Source organism: Neolamprologus brichardi, chromosome 12 (assembly GCF_056152115.1).
Source record: "Neolamprologus brichardi isolate AB-2024 chromosome 12, ASM5615211v1, whole genome shotgun sequence".
Taxonomy (NCBI): Eukaryota; Metazoa; Chordata; class Actinopteri; order Cichliformes; family Cichlidae; genus Neolamprologus; species Neolamprologus brichardi.
In genome coordinates this window covers 37,816,118-37,840,583 of record NC_142115.1, presented here as the reverse complement: position 1 = coordinate 37,840,583, position 24,466 = coordinate 37,816,118, and the positions used below count along the sequence as shown (strand labels likewise).

General features: G+C 46.4%; 1 protein-coding gene across 6 annotated transcripts; it reads right to left on the bottom strand.

The window, feature by feature from the left end:
* Window positions 1-971: 971 nt before the first annotated feature.
* On the bottom strand, window positions 972-22,645 carry LOC102788597 (dematin-like). 6 transcript variants are annotated; one of them, XM_087849561.1, is made up of 17 exons: window positions 22,513-22,645; window positions 13,876-13,933; window positions 12,320-12,370; window positions 11,322-11,356; window positions 10,752-10,832; window positions 10,529-10,657; window positions 8,010-8,054; window positions 6,843-7,029; window positions 6,303-6,347; window positions 5,953-6,105; window positions 5,457-5,563; window positions 4,020-4,125; window positions 3,374-3,432; window positions 3,245-3,295; window positions 2,874-2,930; window positions 2,461-2,541; window positions 972-1,234 (listed from the first exon to the last, which is right to left on the bottom strand). In XM_087849561.1, the coding sequence occupies exons 4-17, from the start codon at window positions 11,331-11,333 to the stop codon at window positions 1,121-1,123; spliced, it is 1,227 nt and encodes a 408-aa protein (XP_087705687.1). In that variant the 5' UTR covers window positions 11,334-11,356; window positions 12,320-12,370; window positions 13,876-13,933; window positions 22,513-22,645; the 3' UTR covers window positions 972-1,120. The 6 variants fall into 6 exon arrangements, with proteins under 6 accessions (XP_087705687.1, XP_087705685.1, XP_087705681.1 ...); XM_087849559.1 differs by lacking the exons at window positions 972-1,234; window positions 2,461-2,541; window positions 2,874-2,930 and having other exon boundaries at window positions 3,226-3,295; XM_087849555.1 differs by lacking the exons at window positions 972-1,234; window positions 2,461-2,541; window positions 2,874-2,930; window positions 22,513-22,645 and adding an exon at window positions 21,936-22,090 and having other exon boundaries at window positions 3,226-3,295; window positions 10,752-10,835.
* Between the last annotated feature and the right edge of the window lie 1,821 nt (window positions 22,646-24,466).

Genomic DNA, 24,466 nt, shown 5'->3' with positions numbered 1-24,466 from the left:
AAAACTGGGAGGAGTCGGTTTCATCGCAGCCAGCGGAGGCTGTGGATCAACGCATGATGAACGAGCTTCGAAGCAACCGGAGCCAACGAGAGGAGAAGAAAGGGACCACCCTTTGAGCTTAAAGGGGGCTCCTGATTGGATAGTCTGTCCCCAAACTCAGTAAGAGCTCCCCAGCTGTGAGGCGACTGTCAGCTGTACTGGGGGTCGGGTTGGGTGTGTCTGTTACTTTAAGAAACTCATTAAAGTCTCAAAGTTTGTATTATTAGGGGCGTGGCCTCTTTGGTTGACAGAAAACTGCAGTTCCTGTAATCGCCACTTGAGGCAGAAATGATTTGTTCCTGTTAGTCAGCTTACGGTCTTTAATTGGCAGCTTTTTAGCACTTTTTAGCCTCATGTTCTCATATGATGGGCAGTAAAATCAGTCACTGTGTTTGTTTATGAACTCAGCTCAAGCTGAGCTTTTATATTATTATTTAATGTCTTCCACTTTTTGTTTTTTAAGGTCAAATAAAATTGTCTAAAAACGTTTTTATATTTTGTTGTGATTAAACGACATGCTGACATCATCAACTAAACCACGCTGGGTTATTTGTGCGCCGCCGCAGGTTTAAGGAGGGCGTTCAGTCTGTCATGGCTGAAGTCGAGCGACTGCGATAAAACCGTCTGCTTGTTTTTCTCTTTGATGCTGGAAAGAAGTGCTGTCACTATGACATCATAGCTGGCTAAGCCAATAGGATTAATTCTTCGTATAAAGATTGCAACAGGTTTGTTTGTCAGTCCAGGAGCTGACTCGGAGTCAGCAGGAATGTTGGCCGGATGTCCGACTGTGGCTGGGATGCAGAGGGTCTTGTGAGAGCGCCGACCCATCACGAGCCGCCACAGACCGCAGACTCGTCCTCGTTCTGTGATGTATTATTTGTGCTCGCTCCGTCCTTCATCGCTAACGTTTTGCAGATAAACGGTGACGTTAATGTGTGCAGCACTCGTGTTTCTCTGCAAACCTGAAGCCTCCTGAGGTGTCTACAAACTGAAGTGAGGGTGTCGGCTGATGATGGCGCTCGGAGTCCGTTTGGTTCCGTGTCCCGCCGGCTGGAAGCGAGGGACTGTGAGGCGAGCAGCTTCAGAAGAGACAGACCTTTCTTTTCAGGTCGTTCCTCTTCCAGAGGGAGAGGCAATCGAACTGCTCGATGGACATCCCGAAAACGCTGAAGAACTCCTCCTGAGAGAGGTGCCTCTGCAGGGCGAGAGAGCCACAATCAGAGAGAGAGCGGGAACAAAGAAGACACTTTTTTCACCCTGACCGACCCCACGCTGCGTCTAAAACAACCCGACGCATTTTTCCAAGGCCGTCGAGCATCAAAGAGTTTATTAACAAAGCTGCCAAATATTAAATATGATTCCAGTGTTGTGGTCCTAAACAGCCAGCGGTCGATCATCTGAGAATATTTAAAGATAAGATAAGTCAATTTCAATAAATGTTTAGTTATATAAAACAGATTTTTCTGAGATGTGACGGCCGCCCTGGACCCTGGATGACTCTGTCCGGTCTTTAAGTGATGACGTATGAACCCCGCTTTGGTCCGAGCTACTCTGAGTTTATGAAGGCTGTTGTGTTTTTAACATGTTTTGTATCTTGTTCCATTTAATCTGAAACAGTCAGTGATCACTGTCGGCTTCTCTCGGTTTTTATTGCCGCTAATCATTTTAAAGCTCAGTGTTTAAACCCTTCCGCTGTAACTAGCAGCAGTATATTAATAACTAACCTCTTATTGTGGATGGATTATCTCAGTTGTTCTCCTGACTGAAGTTTGGTCCGTTTACAGCATCCTGCCATGTGACTGTATTTGTCTCTAACCATCAGGAACCTTCACGTTAACTTTTATCGAGTGGAAAAAAGTTAGCTTGTTTATGCTAACATAGCTGTGTCGCTAGCGATCACGTAGCACATCATTATCTACCAGCTAGCCCAACTTCAGTAACCCTACAAACGTCACTGCTGTTTAGTTTTCTGTCTTCATTTATGTTGGAAGTGATAGCAGAGCTGTACGTTTGAATTTCTCCAGAAATCTCTCAGTCAGAACATGCTATATCATGTTTAGGTGGAAGCTAGCGAGCTAACTTCCGCTAACTTCCTGCTAACTTCCGCTAACTTCCTGCTAACTTCTAACTCTGTTAAATGTAATAAATCCTGTTTTCATTGCCTGGATGTTAAACATAATTGTTACACCTGGTAAAGCAGCAACGCTGATCATTTTATTAAAGATGAAATAATTTAGACAGTTTTTAACTCTCAGTGTTTGTGTGACTTTGGGACCTGCAGCTTGGACCTGGAAACAGCTGATGACAGCAGACTAAAAGACCGGATATCGATAACGATGTGGTTTGATATAAGAACAGGTTCAGCAGCTCGAGTCGTACCGACAGAGACTTGATCTGAGGAACACTTTGTTTGTCTTTTACCTCCAGCTGTGTCCGATCCACACCGGGGGGCAGTTTGCTGCGTCCTCTGTGAGTCACCACCAGCACCTCGTAGGGATAAACCTGCACGCAGACACGCAGAGGAGACGTGACGTGAAAACCACATCGTGTCCCGCTGAGGGGACGAAACAGCCTCACACATTTATCTGCTTGCTGCGCCCGAGTTCAGACTCCGTGTGGAAACAGGACACGTTTAACACATCCGCCCTGCTCATTCCATATTCTTATTCTATAAGGGCAGCTTTGCACGAGTGACAGTTCATAATAATCCTTCTTTATCTCACACTGACGCTCAGAGATACCCTCTATGACATCATAAGGATCCAAGAGTAGAAGAACTGGGCCAAACTGCGTGTTTACAGCAGCCTGAGTTTCGGCAGCTCTACTTTCTGTACCTTGTGCTCCAGCATGCTGGGGAGAGAGTTCCCTCTGTCCATCCTCGAGTCCCCGTTCTGACACAAAAACAAACAGTATGATGAACACTGGCGCCAATTATTCATCAGGAGTTTCTGCAAACGAGGTTAAAATAATGGAAAGTGTACCTGAAGCCCTGCAGAGACACAAAGAGACACGAACAGTTTCATTATTTTCTGTTACGAGTTCACTGATGCAGGAAAAAAGTCGAGTCTGAGAATGGACGTTTGTGCTGATGTACAATTTTCAGTACAAAATGCTAAAATACTTCACAGGTGTAGTTTTACAGGTGTAGTTTTACACCTGTACAACTACACCTGTAAAATCCTGAACCTGAGCTTTAATGACGGACGTTCGTACCTGCAGCGGGTTTCTGCGAGGAGCTGAACTCGGCCGAGCGCAGCTGCAAACAAACACAAACAGGTTGTTGTCTTCACTCGACTTCGTTGTCAAACCTCAGAGCGAGCGTGCGGATACTCACCCTGGACAGGCCGCTCTTAGAGGACGCTGGGAAATACACGGACCTGGAGGCGTTGGACCCTGCAGAGCAGAGGGGAGGGGCTGTGAGGGGGGAAGGAAACACTACACAACATGTGCATCAGTCCTTCCACCTGCAGATGTTTTGTTCTGAAAGGTCACGACAGGTGACATCACTTCCTGTTTCCGCGATGCATCGTGATGCCTTCACTGAAATCTGAACCTGAAACACTAAAACTGCAGTTTTTCAATTTGCACCAAAAGTTACAAACTGATAAACTTTAAAAATGTTTTGTGTTTTACTTCCTCGTTCACGTTACTTTCTTAAAAGTGACACTCGTAAAACCAGAAGAATTTCAGGTTCAGATACTTTTACTAACAGCGCTTAGACTCCTTCAACTTTGCAAATTTTCTTCGTATTAAATGATATTTTTGTGGTTTTGTGACATCTTTGTCACCATGAGTGACTATTGGTCTCCACAAAGTAGTGGTAGAATAGTTATGTTAGTTATATTTTACACAACCAAACCCATAATCACATACTGTGTATTATCTTATTTTATATTTCTTTGTATTTTCTTTCTGAAATCTGTACCTAATGCAAAAAATGTCAAGAGTGTGTGTGTGTGTGTGTGTGTGTGCGTGTGTACCGGCGTTGCGGCTGCGCTCTGGTAAAGAGCGTGTTTTCCTCCTCAGAGGCGCTGCAGACTTCTCCAGCTCCTCCTTCAGGATGATTTTGCCCAGATTGGACTGAATCTGACACGAGACAGAAACAGAAGACGACTTGTTGTAAAAAGCATAATAATATATTAAGTAAATGGCCTGTATTTGTATAGCGCTTTACTTAATCCCTGTGGACCCTAAAGCACTTTACACTACATTCACACATTTACACTGGTGATGGCAGCTACATTGTAGCCACAGCCGCCCTGGGGCGCACTGACAGAGGCGAGGCTGCCAGACACTGGCGCCACCGGGCCCTCTGACCACCACGGGTGAAGTGTCTCACCCAAGGACACAACGACCGAGACTGTCGGAGCCGGGGCTCGAACCGGCAACCTTCCAATTACAAGAGGAACTGCCAACTCTTGAGCCACGATTGGCCCGTAATCCAAAGTATTCAGAATACGTTACTCTCATTGAGTAACATAATATGTTACATATTTTGGGGCATGTATTCTGTAGTGGAATACATTTTAAAAGTAACTTTCCCAACATCTGCACACGTTTGTAGAAATAATAATGAAAAATGCATCGAGCAGTTTCAGCAGGGATCGTTTTCCCTCCACCAAAGCAGCGAGCTAACACGCAGAGCTGAGGACCAATCATCAACCTGCATCTCCTCTGGTGTCCAGCAGGGGCCGCAGTGAGTCGTCTCCCATGTTAAACATGCTCACAGCCTGATACACAGACTTCTGTCTCTGTGGGGAATTTCCTCCTTTATAACAGCTGGTTATTACTCACCTGTTTAAATCCTATTAAGGCTTAAAGTTTGAGGGGCGTGGCCTGTTTGACTGACAGGTGAATGGTGACACAGGTGACTGTAGCTGCTAGCTGTCTGCTAAGCTTCACCTGAACTCTGTGTTTTAATGACATCATGTGACCAATAACATGAGGTCACAGCAGACTGAGCTCAGCTGAGTTGGGAGAAATTCGAGGATTTGACTGATTAGCAGGTCTCTGTGTTTGACTCCGCCCTCCAGCTCCTCGTGGTCACAGCTGATTCTGCAAACAGACGTTTCTGACGGAGCTGAAGTGCTCTTCAGGAAAAACGTGGCTTTTATTTTGAGCCGTGCCTCTAAAGGATACACGCGACAGTGAAAGCACATTTAAAGCTCAGATGATCTCACACACATTCAGATCTCCACGATGAAGTCGGTGTTTTCAGTCTCCCACCAAGCAAACAGCAGCTGACGCAGCAGCCGTCCTCATGCTTTATTCATCGTACTGTGAGAGTTTTTAAAAGCAGCTTCTTGCATGTGAACATTTCCTGCTTTTCTGACAGTGAAGGTGATTTTTGGTGATTCCTGACCAACTTCAAACTGCTGCAGCTCATCTGCACCTGCAGCTGGCTCCGGGTCTCCCACCTTGTTCAGCTCTTGCTTCTGAAGCTTTCTGAGTCCCCACAGCTCATCATCCAGCTCTCCATCCTCCTCCTCCTCGACTTTCTGCTCCTTCCTCTTCCATTCCTTTTCTGCTGAGAGGAGTTATGGAAAGGAGAGAAGAAGAGAGGAGACAAGGGAACGGTGAGACGAATACGTGACAAGAAGCAGAAATAATCAGGATTTAAAGCCAGACGTGATTTTTAGACGAAAACCTGGAAAATCCCACTTTCATAATGAACTGTAAATGTAGCACAAGGTGCGTCTCATTGATCAGAGTGTGTGTGTGTGTGCAAACATCATTGTGAGGAGCAGAAATTGCGTACAACTATAGTTGTGGGGACTAAATGCTGACGAGTCTGAAGCATGTTTGAGGCTCAAAGTGTGGTTTAGAGTCAGGCCAGAGCGAGCAGCATCGTGTCAGTTAGATGTCCTCACTAAGATATGAAAGCACGAGCGTGTGTGTGTGTTTGGGTCGTACCAATCACAGCCAGCGAGGGGGGGCAGGGCCAGTAGTCGGTCTCGATCTTGGAGGGCTGGTTCGGGTCTGGAGGCTGAGCTGCAGGAAACTTTGAAGACTCGATGATCAAATCCTCGATGTGTTTCCCCTGAGGGACCGAGGAGGACGACACATCTGCATGCACGCATGCACAGACACACACACGCACACACACACACACACACAGTGCATGTTAAAGCAGATTAACAGTGAAAGGAGGCGTGCTGTTTACAGGACGGCGGCTGACCCACATTCACTCGCTCTGTTTTCATCACGTTCAGCGATTTATTGCAGCTTTTATTCTGAAATCAGTTTGAAGCTCAGTGACTCACCCTGTTTGTAGATGGGAGGCTTCTTGTAGATGTTGGTACCGTTTTCTGAAAACAATAAAATCACATGTGTGACACCTGTGCTCTTCTCTGCTGGCTAAACAATAATTACTGGTTCACAGGGTGAACATGAGCTCCAGAGGACGGCACATCTGGCACATAGAGAACTCCAGATGTGGACCAAACGTCATCAGCATCTGGAAGCGGTCTGTGTGCACAAACTCAGTTTCACTGCTCACAAATCAACTAATCATCCCAATAGTTGTCTTTTCTGGTCCTGACATTAGCGGCTAACACGTCTCAGACGTGGACGCTGTGCTGACGAATCACTGAAGCTCATCTGGGAATCTCTGAATTTCTCGATGTAGCCCCTCCCACAGGGGTGTCGACATTGTGTACACAGGTAAACACACGTGTTTGAAGAAATAAGTCACCTGATGGAGATGCTGTTGCTAACTGGGTGAAAGCCTAGCTGATGGAGCTACATCTGCACCCTTCAGTACTGTTCTCCACAGTCGGTGGGGGGAGTCGGCTTGTGTTTACCTGGCCTGTGGAAATGCTGCACGGTGCTCTTCACAGTACCAGACGAGTGTGTGTTGGGTGTGGTTGGTGTGTTTGGCGTTGATGAGGTGTGTGTGCTGTGGGTTCTGGTGCTCGGGATGGTGGAACCAGGCGAGGACCCTGCAGGTGATCGGCTCTCGAGCCACTCCCGTGTCTCCTTGGACAGATTCTGGAAACACAGAGGACGTATTTTAAAAAGTGGGGAAATGTGAAGGCAGAGCCGATGATCCTCCTCAGAACATGCAGGGCATCCCCATGAGGACTTTCTAAGACATGATGCCAACTGCATCGACACGACCATCAAAGCAAGACCTCCTCCATTACTACCACTACTTAATGGTCCTCAATCAGAATTAGAGGCCGTCGTCCCTCATTAACCAAAGAACCTCTTTCAGTGTTAGTAGAAGCACCTAAGAGACCTTTAGGATCTCCTGATTGATAACTGGAGCCTCGTTTATAGAGAACTTATGAGAAACTACTTCACATGACTTCAACCACCCTGAGGATTCTTGAACTAACACTTTACAGCCTTAAAAGAAACGCAGTGACTCTTTGGACGCCCCTCGCCAATGCTCTAAATGACCAACAGAGTCAGTGTGAAGAAGAGCCCAAAATATGACTATAAGTAATCTGAGTATGCCTGGAAGGATGCCGTCCGAACCGATTACTGCACTTCACACACATCATCCCTAAAATGTTCGAAAGGTTGTTTAGAAGCTGAAACCTGTAAAAGAAGCATCAAACCTTCTCAGTGACCACTGGGACGACCTCCTCGCTGACACTATGTTCCTGACTCAAACCTCTTTAAACATGCCAACAGAACCACATTAACGTTGAGATGCTTCAGCGTCAGGATCACTTTTACAGAAGCTGGTCTGAGACAACAGGACGATGTGTTGTGTGCTAATAACAACCATCACACAGTCAGACGCCCACAAAGCATCTGAGATCTGCTTCTGTCAGGAGATCCTATATTGTCTGCATTTCCATAATATCTCACTTTCATTGTAGGGCTCTGATCTGACCTTTGACCTCATCACTAGTGCTTGTTTTGTTGGTTATCTGCAGAGGTCTCTGAGTGTAAACAGGAAAAAACTAAGATCAACTATATGATGATATGTAAAGAAAGAATGGGGGGGGGGGTCTTACCTCTGGGGAGGGAGGAGGAGAGATGGAGCGAGGAGACAAGGACCTCTGTGGAGAAAAAAGCAAAAATAGATGAAACGCTTGAAGCTAAAAATAGATTTAGAGAATGAAGACGAACCTCCACAAACACACAAACTCTGCTTCTGACTCTGAAGTCATTTCTGTTTTTAAACGATTGCACCAAATGTAAATTCTAGAGGATTACGTTGCAATTTACACTTTGATCTGAAGGTGGCAGTGTTCTTCACACCCAACGGTTAAATCCAGACACAGAAATGCTTCACGGTAACGTGATGTGAAGCATAAATCAGAGAAGCATTGGTTTAGAGTAAAGGAAAAGCTGGATGATGACAGTGGCCACGAGGCTCCCAGCTGCGCGCATTTAGGTAAATGTGCATTTATATGCAGATGATCAACATTTAGCATTTAGCTCTTTGTTGAAGTCTCCTCCTTCGGCTCTGCTGTTAAAAACAAACGGGAGCTTTTTCAGGGAGACTCTGACCTGTGCAGTCTGTGACAACAGCAAAGCAAACGTGTGTCGTGACACAAAGTTTAGACTTTGTGCAGAATCAGCTTCAGCTGCGAGGCTCATCACTGCCCAGCAGAGCTTAAAAAGTGCCTTTTGTTTGTTTCAGTCATCAGTCTGCAGCAACCACAAGACTGTGGCTGAAATTATTGATGGCTGAGCTGGACAGTCAAAAACACGAACAGTCAAAAACACGAACAGTCAAAAACACGAACAGTCAAAAACACGAACAGTCAAAAACACAAACAGTCAAAAACACAAACAGTCAAAAACACAAACAGTCAAAAACACAAACAGTCAAAAACACGAACAGTCAAAAACACGAACAGTCAAAAACACGAACAGTCAAAAACACGAACAGTCAAAAACACGAACAGTCAAAAACACGAACAGTCAAAAACACGAACAGTCAAAAACACAAACAGTCAAAAACAGGAACAGTCAAAAACACGAACAGTCAAAAACACGAACAGTCAAAAACACGAACAGTCAAAAACACGAACAGTCAAAAACACGAACAGTCAAAAACACAAACAGTCAAAAACAGGAACAGTCAAAAACAGGAAAACAACCGAAAACTCCACAAAACAGATGAAAGAAGGTGCAGCACACAAAACACAAAAAGCATTCTGACACACAATCTCTCTTTGTCTGACCCAATCTGCACCACAAAATACAATCACACAAACACACACAGACACACACACACTGGGCTCAGCTGTTTTCATGAGCTGTCAGCTCTCTAAGCAGCAGATTGATGTCCGTGTTTGCAGCCAGACGCAGAGCTAACCAGCCGACTGTCAGAGCAGCGACCTGCTGCCACGCCGTCTGGTTTCCACGACTCCGGCTCTGTGCTGAGCTACAAAGGTCCCGGAAGCACCGAGAAGAAACTATGGAACAACAGGACTTTACAAGCTGCCCGACCCTGCTTCTGTGGCATTTAGCTACACATAAACATCTGATCACACGCTGCATTATAAGGACAGTGAAACCAGCAGGATCTGCATTTAGTTTTTAGTAAATTTGCACCATTTAAATAACTCAAAGTTAAATAACAGCTTCTACATACGCCTGCTCGTTCAGAATTAAGACTAAATCTGTCTCAGTCGTCTCTGAGCTGCCTGTGAAAAGAGGACATCTGAGATTTAGTATCTGTAGCTGTGAAGAAGAAACAGTCACGATGACTAAACAATGATACGACCACCTCCAGAGTCTCCTCCTGTCAGTCCCACCGGCTGCAGTTCACCTAGGGGGCGCCCACGAGACGGTCCTCACTAAAAAGGAGTGAATGAAGCTAAACGGCTAAAATAATCATTAAGACAAAAAACAACAATAAATAATTTTGTCTTGTTTTGTTTTACAAATCCAGCATCAGTGATGTGCTTCAGTTTTACAGGATGATATTAAGATCTGACGCCTGCTTTGAAACAATAACTCGCACGCGTGCAGAAGACGCAGCTGACTGTGGAGGTTGGGAAATGGTTTGAGGTGCAGTGACGTTAGAACATGCTAATAATGACAAACTGGAGCTATCGGCTGAAACAGGATAATATTAGAGAACATGTTTCCAGGCCAGAGCTCCACAGCGCCCCCATCAGGCAGGACGTCCAGAGAGCACCAGTGTAACTGCCAGCAGGAATCTCTAAACCATAGGTGTCAAACTCTGGCCCACGGGCCAAATTTGGCCCGCAGACTAATTACATTTGGCCCGCGAAGCCATACCAAATTACTATCAGAGCTGGCCTACTGGTATTATACAGCTAATATATATATTGTTTAGTATTAAACTTTGCTTGTTCCATATTCAGTTTTCCAGCAAAACTTGTTTGAGTCCATAAGAAAAGATTCATCATTTTATCTAGAGGAAGATTTTTTTTCATATATTTTTTTTCATATTAATGTTAGCCCGCGACTTTGCTCCAGTTTTGAATTTTGGCCCACTGTGTATTTGAGTTTGACACCCCTGCTCTAAACTATGACTGCAGGGAGACGTCACCTCCAGAGGACTGTAGCTGTAGTGCGGCTGGTAGATCATCAGATCGGGTCTCTCGATGTCCAGGATGGCTTTGTCTCTCGGTAAGGCTGCCAAGTCCTTATAGCCGATAACCCCGTCTTCCACTCTGGCCTGGGGAGAGGGGGGGGGGGGGGGGGATTACAGATTATTACCTCCAGATTAATCTGAAGGGTACGAGAGCGCGATCACGGTGTGTTTATCTCACCACGATGGCAGCAGCAGGGGATCCTGGGACGCTGGTGCCTCTGAGCGACAACACACTCCCCGGGGACGTCTGCGCCAGCTGCTGCTAACACACACACACACACACACACACACACACACACACACACACACACACACACACACACACACACACACACACGCTTGTACTTGTGTCTTTGTGAGGACTATTACTGCCTCAGAGCCTAACTCGAACCTTTCCTTCCTAAAGTTGCAGGAGAAACGTCCTCACTGTCAGCTTTATTATTTCCAAGCTGGATTTGAAAAGTTCTGTAACTTTATTTGTTAAATTAAAAACCACCCAGATGTAAATTTGGCCAATCCTCCCTTCAGCATCGCCTCCTCGTGCACCTCTGGACCTCAACACCAAACATCGACTCATCTTTAAGCTGAGACGCTTCTCGTGTGGAGGAACATCGTCACTGAACCACCAGGAGGACGCTTGTTTTTATTGTTGAGCATCGTGATCATTCAGCAGAAACATGCTGCAGCATCTCAACAACACGCCCCCCCCCCCCCCGACAACTATCAGCAAAAGAAAGGTGTGGTTTACCTTGGGCATCATCCTGACTGCTGATTGGTCAGTTCCTGAAGGAGACACACAAAACATGATGTTAAATAAAGAACAACAAGTCAGACGTGTCAGTATGACAAAGCAGGAGAGGCCAGAAAGAGTGAGGCATCATGGGAACATCAGCACGTGTAACAGCTGCTCCGGTCCACACATGAAACATGAATCTGACAACAATCTCCTTTTTTGTTCTTTTACTGTGTGCATCAGTGTTTCTGTCTGTGATGGAGAGGCCGACACTGAGCAGAGCCTCGCGCTCATACGAACAGTAAATAACCGCCGGCGTGGGGAACGCCTCCACGTGTCATGGCTGTGAGACACAAACCCTACGAGGGCACGAGATTCACATCTCGTTTCTTATTTGTGGCCCTGTGGATCCTTCTCTATCCTGGGCCTTGGTGCATCCCTCATCCTCCGGCTAAAACAAGACACCTCCCAACTTCCAGAGAGCCTGCAGACGGGCTTGTTATCTCATGATTAGGCCTTATAAATCAGGGAAATGCAGAAAAAGACGCTTTAAAGAAACAAACATGGCTCTGAAAGTCATTCAGACTCACTGCTCACCAGCCGTTATCTGTTTAACAGCACAGAGCATGTGCAGACCGCTGTGCTGCAGCTGCCAGGCTGACCACGCCCAGGGCCTCTGCGCTGGGATCACAAATGAAATGAGCTCCAAATGACGGCGTGCTGTCAGATTACTGAGTGGACACTCAGCGCTCTGCAGCAGCTGCAGGGTTTCCAGTCCGGCATTGTCTGACGTGGCCGACGGACACAAAGGGATTATTCCAGAGTCCACAGCTTTGTCACAAACACATGAGCGAGGACACCTGGGTAACAAGCGGTCAGCCAGCAGAGTGTGTGTGTGTGTGTGTGCGTGTGTGTGTGAGAGTGTGTGTGTGTGTGTGTGAGAGTGTGTGTGTGTGTGAGAGTGTGTGTGTGTGTGTGTGAGAGTGTGTGTGTGTGTGTGTGTGTGTGGTTACCTCAGGGAGATAAAGGAATCATGTCTGTTCGTCTTCGGGTCTCTTCAGCACCTGAAACACAAACACAGGTGACGCTGGGACAAACTCATGAACTTAATCTTCAAACTCGAACTCTGAAAACTTTATTTTTTACTGGTTCTCACCAATATAATCAGATGCAGCAGGAAACTGTAAACAGTGAGACTTTTATACGTTTATAAATCTGTAAATTAACACATGAAGTTCTCAGATTGATTTGTTTTAAATAAGTATTCTTAATCTTTATCAGCAGTTTCAAAACTATAAAATTACATTTTTGTCACCAATTACATCAGACATGATTCAGACTTTCACATTTCTAAATCATTTCTGGAGAAGTTTCTGGAAGTTTTCACGTCCTCTACCCGGAGTGGAAATATTTATTTATTTATTTATAAATATCCTTCAGAGTTGACAATCCTCTGCTGTTGTTCTGTCCCATTAAACTCAGCTTAAGTTGGGTTTAAAGTCAGAACAGAATCAGGTAAAAGGAGCTTTTCCAGACGCTGCGCTGCTTCCTGGGATAATCCACAGCAGTGGTGACGATGGAGGATTTGAAGCCCGTCTTAAGCCCACGTCACCGTCTGCGTCACCATCCAGATGTTGTCTCTATATTTGTGTCTCCACGTTACAACATGGATAATATGTATAACTGTGCTGCTGCACTGTTGGTCGGGTCTCTGACTTTGAGCTGAATCAATAAAGACGTATCGTGTATCTCTATGATGGGATTCACAGATTTTGTTCAGACAGGGATCTCTGACCCATCCTCCCAGTATTGATCTCTGCTGGTGTCCAGTATCACTGGTGATGATGAATAAGCAGAGTGAAAGCAGGCAGGGAGCTCTGGGCCTGAAGGAAGCTAACGCTGGAGCATCAAATCCTGCAGTTCCTCCAGCATCCAGCGGGGGCAGCAGAGAGTCAGTCCCATAGACGCATGTTAAAACTTTACAGCAGAAACAAACATGTTTACAGCTGGATACTCAAACTGTTTCCTCCTTCATGACACCTGTTTGACTCACCTGTTTAAATCGGACTGAGGCTTAAAGTTTGGGGGCGTGGCCTCTTTGGCTGACAGGCGGCTGTAGCTGCTAGCTGTCTGCTAGCTTCACCGTGTTCGTGCTGTTGGAGCCTTTTGGAGCTTTTTAATGACATGTGACCAATAATATGGCTGCTAACAGAGCGTCCAGGAAGGCGGAGCTCCGGTTCCTTTGACATAAATTCTAGGATTTTCATTGGATGTTGGTGTTTGGAGGGTATCTGAGTCTGTGTGATGCTCCCATTCAAAGCTGGATGCAGTTTGATAACCAAGCTGTTGCTTGTTGTTCACTCTCTGACCTTCATTTATTAAAAAGCAAATTCAAGGCAAGAAAGAGATCAGTGTCTCTGGAGAGAGTTTAATTACAGTCTAGGACTCCTGGTGATCAATACTGTGATCAATAAGGTGGAGGAGTCAGGTATCAGCTCAGTCAGTGTGTGCCGATCATGTGATGGAGCACCACCAGCAACAATTTAAAGATCTTTATTAAAAAACTTACATGTTCGATTTCTGCCGATTTCCTTCTCAGGACCACGACTCCATCAGCTCAGCGTCTCCTGGAACAAAACCAACGATGTGATTTCAGAAGAAGAAACAAGAGAGGACGAGACGAATGAGCCTGAGAGCTCCGAGGACGGAGGACGGACAGCCTCCTTCAGATTCACGTGTTTGCAGCAGACAGGTGAGCGCGGGCCTGGCGGCAGGTGAGGGATAAAAATAGAGATGCAGCCAGTTCATGTGTGACCCATCATCGCGGGAAAAGTCCTCCGAATATCTGAATGGACCTCTGAGCAGAGGCGGAGCTTCACGCTGAGGCTCTGCGTCTATTTTCAGACTCACGTTGTGTCGTTGCTAAGCGATGATGCGGGCAGGTGATGAACCTGGAAACGAAATCCTCGAAGACGGCCTGCTGTCCTACCGTGGGTGCAGACAGCGAACGCAGCCTCCTGCGGGCTGAGGGGGAGTTTCTTTTGCTCTGTAGGTCTGCCGGGACACACGGGAGATAACTCAGAGGAATGCTGGGAGATATCTAGGGGTTGCTAGGTTACCGCACATGGCCGTCCAATCGTCTGGCACAAATGTGGGAGAGAGAAACAAAGAGAGATGCTGCACCGACGCGGACCGCCCACCATCGGACCACCGTGACACGGCAGGGGTCACGGCCTCAGGTAAACCCCGCCCGGCCGCTCTGCCTGAGAGCTTTAATCAAACTCAGTTCCTGCAGAGAGAAAACCGCCTCCTGCATCTGTTTGTCTTTACTTTCCTTCATCTGGATGGACGAGAGGAAGGGGAGCACACACAGCTCACACCAACTCTGCTGCAGCGCCTGACACTGGCGCACCAGGATGTCACACTCGTTACTGACACCGAAACAATCGCATTAATCCACAGACACGAACGTTAGCCGGCCTCTCATCAACATCAGCGGCCTGAGCGGGCGCCGCAGGACTGTGAGCTGCTGCTGAATGTGTCGGAGCTGTGAGACGCCTCGAAGCAACGAGGCAACAGAAGAATTCAGACGTGTAGGAAAACTTGTGTTTGTCTTACTGAGGACTTGTGAATGCAGCACAGAGCAGCAAACATAAAAGATGCTGTCGACACAAATGGCAGGTTTAGATGTGCATCAGAGGAGGCGTGTTCTCCGGGGCCCAGTTTGTTTGTAATAAGCCGGTGACCGGCACTAACGACCCCCTCAGAGAAATTAGCCCAATAATTTACATCCAAACACAAAGAGTCAGAGAAGAAGAGACGACCGCCGAGGAGGTCAGCGAGCCGGTGACTTTGTTTCTCGTTTCCAGACAAATCGCTCGTCCTTAAGCGTCTGCAGAGCGCGAGAAAGAAGAAACAAGTGCACAGAAGCACGTCTGTAATATTTAATGGTTTCTACAGCATCTCTTTATGTCATTGCAGCCATTTTTAAGCCCAGAGCTGCAGAGGACCGTCAGTGATGCTAATTATTAATGACTGTTCATACAGCCAGGACCAGAAATATGTGGACACTGAAGGCTGCAGTTTGACATACGAGTGTTTAACATGAACACAGGTATGAATCCAACACCTTCCAGTGTGGACTCTGTGTTGGTTCTCTGGTTTCCTCCATCAGAATCCTGCATTTCTGTTGTTGGTGTTAAAGAGAAGCATATTCTTATGAAGGCACGTGACGCATTCACCTGCTGCTCAAACCTGTTTGAGAGCGGTGGCCAATCAGTAGAAGTGTGGCTTAAAGGGGGAGGAGCTAAAACAACTTGTTTCAGACCACTGGCAGGCTTATTTTGAGCTGTGCAGTCAGAAATAAACAACAAACACATCCACCAACTACAAACAACTCAAAGGAACTACTTCCTGTCTGAACTTTTAAGGCACAAATAAATGTGTAAAAGAACCACATGAAGAGTCCCGTGCATTTGGTGCACAAAACTATCCAATCAAAAGCTGCAGTTTCAGAGCCACACCGACAACCTTCCTCATGTCGAGTCGTGATGCAGGAAGTGGGTCAGACGCTGAAAAGTGCAGAGTCACAGCTTCACGGTCCTCAAACATCCACTGAGCTCTCAGTGGAAGAAGCCGGACTCGTCAGCAGATACACCAACTCATCTAACAGAGAAGAAGACTGAGCAGCAACTTCAGGGCTTCAGGAAACCAACACTGAAGCACCAAAACCGAAGCACCAAAACCTGCAGTTCCTCTGGCGTCCAGCAGGGGCAGCAGCGAGTCAGTCCCACAGACTCCCATGTTAAACAGCCTGATACACAGACTGGTCTCTGTGGGGAGTTTCCTCCTTTATAGCAGCTGTTTTTATTACTCACATTACTTTTAATGACACTGCTCGATCAATAACACGGCGAGGTCACTGTCGTCTATTCCACAACGTTATCGACGACTCATCCAGGAGCTCACAGAACAGACCTGCAGGCCTCGCTCGGCTCAGCTAAGGTCAGAGGTCAGGATTCACCAATAACAAAGAGACGGAGCAAAAACATAAAGGCTCACATCTGCTGAAGAAACATCCGGATAGGACGAGAACAAGGGCGGGTGTGGATAACAGCGCACTGAGGAGGCTGCTGATTGGCCGAGAATCTGAAAGTAAAGTTTCACAAAATCCCAAAACAGTGACAGCAGCTGTGTGTGTGTGTGTGTGTGTGTGTGTCTGTGTGTGTGTTCCTGTCTAGCTATCTTTGTCAGGACTGAAATCTGCATTCTACTACACCAGAATTAGAGATGGACCAAGCCGATATTACGTATCGGTCCGATACTGACGTAAATTATATATCGATATCGGAGAGAAATAAAAAATGTAATCGATCCATTAAATATAAAAAAGCACCTCACAAAACTTGCTACACGGTTTAACTCGGCTCATAACCGTAGCACGTCGGAGCAGTGTGCATCACGTGATAGAGCCACTGTGTGTATTTGTAGCATCGCTACCAAACCAGCATTTCATCTCTGAGGAAGTTTTCCCAGAGAGAAGTAAAGCAAGTGTGTAAGTTCATCTCTGAATGTTTGTAAAGCATTCCCACGTTAAGCTTAACAACCGATATATGGAGCGACTGCCTCTCTCTCTCTCTCTCTCTCTCTCTCTCCTGCTGCTGCTTCAATCATGAAACTGATCAATGATCAGCTGATCGTCTCTCTTGTTTGTTTTTGGCCCACTTCTCACCAGAAAGAGGAAACCAGCGGCTGAACAACAGCAGCACGTTTAAGCTTGATAAAGCTGTTGTTAGAATTTATTTAATATTATTTCTACACCAGGATCTTTTTCTACAGCTGACGTAACTGTGCAGGGGCGGAGCTAGCAAAGTGTAGCCAGGGGGGCCGATAGGGCATGAACAGGGAAAAGGGGGCACAAAGACATACTTTTCTTTCTTATTCTCATTTAAAATGTCGAGCTTTTAATAATTAATTATCTGACTCTTACACCCAAAGTTTTAATCTGATGTAAATGTATAGAAGTCCATTACTGTATATAGTAACTGTTAAGTCTAATATACCCTAGTAAGCTATAGTACTTTTTCCTTTGGGAACCATCTGTGCAGTCTGCAGTTCTGTTGAAGAAAGATGTTGAATCTATTTAATTATTCTTGAAAAATAATTTATTTCTGTGCATTTTTTTTTTACACTGCATGAAATTAAAGTTGATTAAGCATCATGAGGAAGAGGGTGGTTCCCTATTTTTTTTTTTTTTGCTGGGAGTTTGTAACCCTGTTAGTTAGGTTGTTTAATATTTCTGCTAAGTACTCTTTAAAACACCAGAATAGGGAGGATGGAGCAGGTTTACGTTTATTAGATTGATCAGTTTTGCTGAGCTATGAAATATTTTGGGTGCAGTGTATTTTTTACATACAGGTATAACAGAATAGCTTTAGTGTTTGTTTTAACTTGAGTATGAACTTATACAAAATGCAGCAAGATATTAAAAAAACAGTTCTATTGTTAAAAAAAAAAACACACTATATCGGATTCATATCGGTATCGGCCGATATCCAAATTTATGATATCGGTATCGGACATAAAAAAGTGGTATCATGCATCTCTAACCAGAACCAACAGTCACTTGTAAGGACACAAGTTTGAAGCCTTTTTGAGGCTCAGAATGTGGTTTTAGTGTTACAATTAAGTTATGGTCAGGTTTATGGTCAAGCATTCATTTTTAATGGTTAGGGTAAGGGGCTAGGGAAAGCATTATGGTAAATGACCTGCATAGCGCTTTACACATTCACACACTGGTGAGGGCAAGCTGTCAATGAAGGTCCTCACTAAGATAGCTGAACGGGCTTGTGTGTGTGTGTGTGTGTGTGTGTGTGTGTGTGTGTGTGTGTGTGTGTGTGTGTGTGTGTGTGTGTGTGTGTGTGTGTGTGTGTTGGCAGCGTCTTATCTCCGCTCACAGAGATGTGACCACACCCAGCCTATCATCGTTTATGTAACGGCTGCTCTCATTGGCCGATGCGGATGACATCACAGTGTCTGTGGCGTGTTTGATCTGACAGGAAGTTCAAACGTTTCTTTATTTCCAGCAGAAGAAGAGATGAAATCAGCTGGTTTTGTTGCGTCTTCACGTCAACGTTTGGATTCGTTTTCCTGATAAACTAATAAAACCAAACAGGAAACGCCGCCAGCGTCTGTCTCGCCTACGGTCCTCGTGAGGTTTCTGAGGCGGAGATTTGACGCTCTGACCCGAACAGACCCAGACTCAACCTTCCTTCCTCCCTTTCCTATTCCCTTCTTCATTTCATCTTCTTCTTGTTTTTTGCCAAATCTCTACCATTCATGCTTCCTTTTTATTTCCTACATCCTTTCTCCCTTTCCTTCTTTCCTTGCTTCATATCCTTTACTTATTCCCTACCTCCTCCTTTCATCCCTTCTTCTGTCAGATCTATTCGTGTGTCTTTATGCAGGCTCTGTCCTTCCTTCCTTGCTTCCTTGCTGGTGTCTCTTTTATCTCACTTCCTTCTCTCGCTACCTTCCTCCCTCCTTTCCTTTTAATCTCTTCCTTAAAGTTTTCTATTTCCTTTCCAAACTTCTGTTTCCTTCGTTATATCTCTCATTCTTTCCTTACCCCCTTTCCTTGTCACCTTCAATTCTCTTTTTTCCCACCTTGTTTCCTCTCTCCTTCTTTGATTCTTTAACTGTTTTCTTCCCTCTCTACACTCTTATTTCCTTCTTTGTCACCTTTATCCATTTCCTACCTCCTTCCTTTCTTTTCCTTTGCCCTGCTTATCTCCCTTCCTCTCCATGCTTCCTGTTTCCATCCCTCCTGTCCTAGTTTCCTTTCCTTTAACATTAACTCGTTCCTTCTGTCCTTCTCTCTCGCTGTTTTAAGGAATCCATATTTTATTTGATCATGTGACAGGTTTGATTGGCAGCTGTGTGGACCAAACAGGTCACTGTGAAGCGTCGTTCTGAACGTGTTGTTCTGAAGCTCGTCCGGCTGCAGGATATCAGCCGACACTTAGAGGCTTGCAGCTCCGCCCCCTGCCTCATCCTCACAGCATGGACAGCCCCCCCCCCCCCCCCCCCCCCGTCGCCTCCTCGGCCCCCTGCTGCACTCGCAGATAAGAGCCGAGGCCTCCGTCGTGGTATTAAAGGACCAGGCTGCACTTTTACAACCTGAGGATTAAACTGGAGCCCAGACACCACAACACGTCCCTGAAGTCACGTGAGGCGTCAGGAGCCCCGCCCCCTGACTCAGACCCTCAGAGGGTGACAGCTGGAAGCTGCTGCGTCACAGACACACACAGAGCTGCAGTAACACAACGAGACAACCAGACGAGCTCCCGGGAGCGAAAAAACTCCCTTTAACAGGAAGAAACCTGGAGCACGCTCAGGGAGGGGCGGGGCCATCTGCTGTGTCACGCTGCACACCTAACCTGCTCTGATCTGAGGTCAGAGGTCAGCAGGTACAAAACCACCGCCGACTGACCAATCAGATCTCTGGAAAATCGAAGGCTCCCTCAGACCTCAGCGCGCTGACAGTGACAGCTCTGCAGTGTTTGTCTGCGCTCAAGGCGACGGCCTCACGCCGCGAAGCAACGAGAAGACAACGAATCAAACTCCTCACCATCACTGAACAGGCCGGCGTCCGGCGTCCGGCGTCTCTGCGGCAGGCGCAGCCGTTAGCTCACAGCTGCACCTCCAGCAGGTTCCTGTACGCGCTGCAGCACAGCCCAAACTTTCTATTGTATAACATGAGTGAAGATGACTCATGTGTCCAGAAATAGAGAAGAAGAACGCCCACGCAGCACGGCGAGGCGTTCAGGGACTGTACGAGCATACGGGACGCCTCTGAGGACTCCGCAGACTAGCGTGCACCTCTGGATATGTGAAAGATTTACAGACGCAGACGATTTTCCACCAACAGCCCAAAAACCACGACAGCAGGAGAATGTGTTAACCGCACGACACACACGAGCAGCCACGCTCAGCGCACACACTCGTGTGTGATTGAAACACAGCCAGCTTCCTCTGTGTGTTCAGGAGCGTCAGTCAGATGATGTTCTCGATCTGATGACACCTGATCAGAGCTGCTGCTGGTTACTGCAGCATCCTGTCCCTCTGTGGCGAGACTGACGTTTGACACAAACTGAAGCTCTGAGGTTTAAACCTGCTGAAGCTGCTCAGCAGCGTTCACAGCGACGCGTTTAAATAAAGTTAGAAATGTCTGAGCATCAGAGAAACTGTAACAACCAAACTGGCTGAAAAGCAGCATTCAGATGATTTTAGTTGTGTTTAGATTCATCTGCAAAGGTCAGCTGAAGCTCTGCACATGTGACATCAGAGACACCAGGTTGAACCTGACACAAACTCTGACATGATGATTTTCAGGAGCTAAAGAAACACTGATGGTGGCTGAACTCAAACAAAAGGTGATTCTTCATGTTTCACTTTTAAACCAATCAGAATCCAGCCTGCACATCACATGCAGTCACCACCGTCGGGCCATGTGCTGTTGTTTCGTTGGAGCTCTACAGAGACCACGTCATATTATTGCTTACCCACAATCCTTCACTCCATGTAGCCAAAGAACGGCGTAAACAGACACACCGTGAATGAACCTTCCCCACGCCCACTGACCCTGAGGATCACGCTGACACAGCAAACACGAGCGCTCGCATTTCAGACGCGTGCAAAACACCCCAAACATCAGGTTTGATGCTCACGAAGCCCTCAGAGGTGTGCACACACACACACACACACGCACGCACGCACGCACGCACGCGCGCACGCACGCACACACACACACACACACGCACACACACGCACACACACACACACACACGCACACACACACACGCGCACACACACACAGTTAAAAAAGCTCAGATTTGAAACAAGTCGCTTCAAATCCATCTATCTGTTTTCCTGTTGTTTCCATGACAACGCCTCTTTCCCTCTGCTGAGGTCACATGATCAAACAGTCACCCATCATCGTTCTGCACATGAGCGGACACAGGGACACCTCCACCTGCTCAGGTCTGTCCTCTGTCTCACAGACTGTACATAAAAGATGGACATAGCTAAGGCGAGGTCACCGATTGGTTGCATGTTGAAGCCTTACTGTTTTGTAGTTGCCATGGTGATTTCTTAGAGACCAGGCTGTGTAAACACAGATGAATATGAATATGTACTCAGAGGCTGAAGGAGGCGATCGCTGAGTTCTTACTGCAGAAACAGACACGCGAGCCATCGAGCATGAAAACAGATTAAAATGTGGACAGAGAGACGTGGAGGGAGGTAAAGGTACAGCCAGAAACACAAAGACACAAACTGAGATACTGTGTGGGGGGACCTCACTGACAGATTGATAAAGACTGAGACAGAATCTGGCTTTGAGGATAAAGAAGAAGAGAAATCACAAGAGATAAAAACTGAGATAAAGGACATAAACCGATCAGGATCAATCAAGAGAAACTGATGGAAGCTGAGATCCAGAGAGCAAACCACAGCAATGAGACATGCAGAGACATCCAGCTGGACAAGAGGACAGGAAGGAACAGAAGAAATACAAGACGAGACAGATCAGGAGACACGAGACAGAACAAAGAACCGGTGGGAACAAACCAGCAGAAGTGAGAAGTCCCGGAGACATCAATCAGAGAAACGGACAGAAACACTTTTGAGTCTCTGGTGAGAAGAAAGTTCCAGAAGCTCAGAGAGGAGAAGACAGGGACGTGTGGAGGACTTCAGGGTGGAGGCCGGCCGGCGGAGTGATGCTGGATGAGGAGGAGTGTTACATAAACCCTCCTCCTCCTCTCCTCCGCGTGCTCACTCTCCAGCAGCCTCTTACATAATTTCACACCGTCATCATCATCATCATCATCATCAGTACTCATCATCCTGACTTTAAAGATAACTGAACACCGGGAGGAGCTTGGCTCTGTGTCCGGCCGAGGCGCACCGCAGCCCGGCGTGATCAGCGGCTGCTCCCCCGGACAAGGTCGACCTCAACCGGCGAGAGAGCTGGCCAACGTCCCGCTAAAAACTCCGCATTTTAACCCAACAGCATCCGCCTGAGCTCTGAGAGCGACTCGGACTCTCAGGATCAGCTTCACGCTGAAACAGCTGCTGCTCAGGAGGAAGCACTGAAACTCCCACGATCACAGCGTGGAACTCGTCACGGCACGAAGGTGAATCTTACCTGCGAGCGTCAGCGCTGCTGGTCAGAAACATCCAGCAGCTCGTCACCACCTGCTCTGGGTGATAGCGGCACTGCGCCTCTCACTATCTCTGCCCACTACCCCTCTATGTCTCTCTACCACTCTCTCTCTCTGGACTGGTCCATTCACAGCAGCGGGGGGGTTAAACATGACTCTGCAACATGCCTGTGCAGGGGCGTATCCAGCGTTTTTACAGCGAGGTGGCACAGAGCAGAGCCAACCTGTGTGTGTGTGCGTGTGTGTGTGTGTGTGTGTGTGTGTGTGTGTGTGTGTGTGTGTGGCAGTGGCTTCTGCTGAACTAGAAAGAAAAAAACTGGGAGGAGTCGGTTTCATCGCAGCCAGCGGAGGCTGTGGATCAACGCATGATGAACGAGCTTCGAAGCAACCGGAGCCAACGAGAGGAGAAGAAAGGGACCACCCTTTGAGCTTAAAGGGGGCTCCTGATTGGATAGTCTGTCCCCAAACTCAGTCAGTAAGAGCTCCCCAGCTGTGAGGCGACTGTCAGCTGTACTGGGGGTCGCGTTGGGTGTGTCTATTACTTTAAGAAACTCATTAAAGTCTCAAAGTTTGTATTATTAGGGGCGTGGCCTCTTTGGTTGACAGAAAGCTGCAGTTCCTGTAATCGCCACTTGAGGCAGAAATGATTTGTTCCTGTTAGTCAGCTTACGGTCTTTAATCAGCAGCTTTTTAGCACTTTTTAGCCTCATGTTCTCATATGATGGGCAGTAAAATCAGTCACTGTGTTTGTTTATGAACTCAGGTTCAGATGGTTAGGGTAAGCATGAAAGCATTATGCCAATTTGATGTCCCCACAAAGATATCAAAACAAAGGGGGTCCATGTGCTCGCACGCCCGTCTCCATCTGACCCGGCCCGGGTCAGATGGAGACGGGCGTGCGAGCACAAACGCTGCCCCGAAGATGGCGTGGGCCACGCCATCTTCGGGGCAGCGTTTGAACGAACGGAGGACTTCAGACTCCACCCTGAAGTCCTCCACACGTCCCTGTCTTCTCCTCTCTGAGCTTCTGGAACTTTCTTCTCACCAGAGACTCAAAAGTGTTTCTGTTCGTTTCTCTGGTTTATGTCTCCGGGACTTCTCACTTCTGCTGGTTTGTTCCCACCGGTTCTTTGTTCTGTCTCGTGTCTCCTGATCTGTCTCGTCTTGTATTTCTTCTGTTCCTTCCTGTCCTCTTGTCCAGCTGGATGTCTCTGCATGTCTCATTGCTGTGGTTTGCTCTCTGGATCTCAGCTTCCATCAGTTTCTCTTGTCGTGTCTTCCTGAGGACTCTTCTGTTGTGGGTTGATCGGCCTCAGCCACCGAATCTTCTCCGCTTCCATTTACCAGTGTTGGGCAAGTTACTTTGAAAAAGTAATTAATTATAGTTACTAACTCAGTTACTTTTTTGAAGAAGTAACTAGTAACTATAATTTAGTTACAAGGTACTAAAAGAAATTAATTACTTGAAAAGTAACTATTGCGTTACTTTTAAAAAAATGTTTAACCCACTGGGGTCCAGGGTATAATTGTCCATTTTTAACCACATTTCACCTTTAAAAACTGTTTATTTGTCTTGTTTGGTCTCATTCTTTTCAGCACAGCCTCATGTGTCTGAATCTACAGTCATGTTTTCATTTTGACAGACTGTACTACCACAACTGATCTAAAATCAGACAAAAAATAAATAAATACAAAATAAAATGTGAGTAGAATAAGTTATATTTTTTACTGTAACAACGACAAACATGTTTAATGAATCATATTTCTTAACTTTAAATGCAAATATAAATTGTCAATTTTAAAATCATATGCTCAAGCTATGCAAACAAAGTTATTTGCATCCATTTACCTTTTTTAAACAATTTCTTCAAACTGTTTACAGAACAATCAGCTGTTCTTCAATAAGATGTCACACAAATTATTTGTGCCACTCCAAAA